We start from the raw sequence: 3,253 nt of genomic DNA, 5'->3' as shown, positions 1-3,253 counted from the left end.
AAACTAGCAACATTGAAATGTTTCCTTTTAGAGGGATGAGTGGGTTTGTGTGTAAGGACATTCTTCACAGGAACAAAGGCATGTGAGAGCCCCATCAGGACAAACTCAAATGGAAGTGCCCAGCACATGGACTCACTCTGAGGGAAATCAAGTGTACCACTAACTGCTGCTTTAGATAAGCCATTTGAGTGGAGGCTTGGCAAAGCCTTTTTGTTTGGGGAATTTGGAGCACCTTCCTCACTTGGGAAGAAAATGGTAAGTCACTGGGAGAGCAGGAGCTGCTGAGATGGATTTTCATTTCCTTCACACCACCAGGAAAACACATTTTAATCTCATTCCACTGCTCAGCATTCTTATTCAACAGTAGCACTTGCCAGTTAAATCTTCGAACAGTGCCTGGACTGCTAAGGTATGGTGTGATGAAAGGCAAGGGAGACCACAAGGGCCTGGAACGTTCCCGCTCTCCAACTCTGTGGAAATCTCCAGTGCCCTGTTGATACTCCTGAGATATGACAGGTGTGCCACAGGAGTTAGTTTGTCATATCACTGCCACACTTTGCAGTCTGCTGTTGAATATTAGGGAAACTGGAAATTCTTATTTTCATGGGGAAAAAAGTCACTGCACCAGCATGATAGTGAAACAATTTCAGAGCTCCTGCAGGGTTCAAAGTAGAGAATGGGAGCTCTGAGGCTTTTGGGGTATGTATTACAGCTGCAGCAGAAAAGGCCTTGGAAACACTGAGTAAATGAGACAAAAGCTCCTTAACCGAAAATGTAACAATCTGCCTTTGTTTGTTGTGAATTTCCAGACTTCTTAATGTGCTGACATTCTAATATTTATTTTTGTCATAGGACAAGAATTTTTAAAATATATATAATTTAGGCTTGTCATAATGATTGCTGAAGGGGCAAATGAAGGTAGTCATGGCTGTGCTGTCACACACAGCCAAACCACAGGCTTGAATAGCTTTAGCTCTCATTTTCTGCCAGATGTGAAGTTCACCGGTCTAGCAGGAAGTCCAGGTGTGTGTGGGGGTCTCTGCATGTCTTATTATGGTTAATTATTTTATTATGTGGAGGTAATTGGAAGAAGGAGTTCTTACCAGACCCATGAAAGGAGTGGCAGAGGTCAGCTAGAGGAAACATCTTGGATGGGTCTAAGCCAGCTCCTCCAAGAAGCTCTACAAAATCTCCCACTCCAGCACAGCCTGCAGACGGTTTCTTAAAAAGGCAGAGGCTAAAAGTTATTTACCATTTACCTACAAAATGTAGCAGTTCTCCATACATGATTGCAGCCAACAATAGGGGTTTTAGAAATCCCCTGTGCTCAAAGCTGTGTGAAAACAGTTTCTCATCCTCAGCAGTACTATCTTGATGTGACATTAGTAAGTTAATTTTCTTAAGGGATTCCAAATAAAGACCTAAGTAGACTCTGAAAATTACTGACATGTAGATAAGGTGTTGATTCAACTGCTTTTATTGCATATAAGCAATCTGGTTCTGGATGCTTAGACTTTATATCAAATTAACGCAGGCATGGGCTTCATGTATGCCTACATTCAGCTGGCAGGCAGGAACTTCAGTTCCACTATACCATACTTATTCCTAATAAAAATGCTAAAATGCACCATTGTGGGAAAGTTCAATTAAAGTAGAAAGTAACAAAAAGAATAGTTTTGTCTGAAAACAATGGCTTACTATATATTAGACCCACAATTTTCCTGAAATTAATGCTGTTTGCCAAAATTATCTTGCATGGACACCTTGAGCACCTTTGGGCTGTCACCCCTATGCTGTTATTTAAGTGCCTGGTTTCTTTATCTTCCTTTGCTGTTGTCCCTTTTCTGCCCACCATTGAATAAGTCAACTAATTCACTTGCCCATCTCTCAAAGCCTGGCTTGCTCAGACACTGGCAATCTCCTTGAAGAACTCAGACTGCGAGACTCACTGGCAGGAGAAAACAAATTTCCTTGCTCTATTCTTCTGGATATTTTGGCACTGACACCTTCTTAGACCTGCCAGGCACAGGTATCGCCAACAGCTCCTGTCATCTTCTGTCTGTTTGTCACCAAGCACCAAACACCCCAGATCAGAGCAGATGGAGCAGACGATGCTCAGCATGTGGAGCAGGCAATCAATTGTGAGCACGTTTGTATTTTCTCCGTGATAATACCTTGCTATCTAATGTCTCCTTTCTCTCTTCAGAGCATTTGCTGCTTTCATTAATTTAGAGACAGACAGCTTTCAGGGAAAATGCTCCTTTCTTTATAATGAAATCCTTATCCTTTGTTATGGCAAGCAATCATTACACGCATTAATGGTACTTTGCATAATTTGATTGCCATTGCAACATTACAGAGACAACGGCTCTCCTCTCTGAGGAAAAACAAGAGCCCTCAGCATGCATGCAAGCGGTCTGGAGCACACGTGCCTTAGCACCTAGTGTCACAGGCTGTCCCTGCTTCACCCCTTCTCTCTTCCATGCCCACGAAAATTGCACAGGCTAATATTTTCTTAGCAAATAAAGAACTCACCTTTAAAAAGAGGCCATTTAATTGTCCCAGGATAAGATCAGATATTTTTATCACCACTGGGTAGATTATGGAGAAGCTGCAGTTTCTGTGCTGGTGAGGAATGACCATGGTAAACCTTCCTGAGGGAGTCTGAGAGATGACATTGCAAGCTGGGACACAGGAAAAGGTACTAGAGTTACTTGTCCAGTCATCACTGCACGTAGCAAAACTACGTAAGTACGGTACCAAAAAAGCAGAGATAATTTAATTACTGTGACTTACAACCAAATGTCAAAAAAATATGTGTGTGGCATTTTCTGAAGTTCTTGCATAGCATTTGTTCCTTAAAAATTCCCTCCCCATTGTTTACTACATAGCATGAGGTCTGGCAGAACTTGAGGGTGAAGCAGTCAATAGGAGAGCTCACACCCCAAATCTATATGTCAGGGACTCGTGCTGTCAAGGGCTCATAGAGTTTGTCAGTTTGAAGGACACTCAACACAGGTGGAGGGAGGGATTTTGTTTAGTTTCGACAGTTTCTTGCCTTATACTGCCAGCAACCTCCTAAATCCTATTCTGCTCCTCTTAACTGGAGTTCCTTATCCTACAAAAGATCTCATTGAAATGAGAGCATGATTTTAAGTTCAAACTTAGGAGTTCAGGTAAAGGACTAACTTACCATCTATGTGAGCAGCCCGAGGGATCATTGACACAGACCTGGGGTCCTGCAGCTGCTTCA

General features: G+C 42.4%; 1 protein-coding gene across 1 annotated transcript in view; it reads right to left on the bottom strand.

Annotated features, from left to right (window-relative positions):
* Positions 1–3,253, bottom strand: part of CRHBP (corticotropin releasing hormone binding protein) — an 8,964-nt gene that overhangs the window by 1,048 nt on the left and 4,663 nt on the right. Inside the window, exons 5-6 of the mRNA XM_008640911.2 lie at positions 2,536–2,684; positions 1,104–1,221 (exon numbers count right to left, since the gene is read on the bottom strand). Coding sequence (XP_008639133.1) covers positions 1,104–1,221; positions 2,536–2,684 — 267 coding nt within the window. The remainder of the gene's footprint in view (positions 1–1,103; positions 1,222–2,535; positions 2,685–3,253) is intronic.

The sequence above is a fragment of the Corvus brachyrhynchos genome, unplaced genomic scaffold (assembly GCF_000691975.1).
Source record: "Corvus brachyrhynchos isolate BGI_N302 unplaced genomic scaffold, ASM69197v1 scaffold8, whole genome shotgun sequence".
Classification (NCBI taxonomy): Eukaryota; Metazoa; Chordata; class Aves; order Passeriformes; family Corvidae; genus Corvus; species Corvus brachyrhynchos.
The sequence above is the reverse complement of the archived record's forward strand: the minus strand, read 5'-3'. Positions and strand labels throughout refer to the sequence as shown.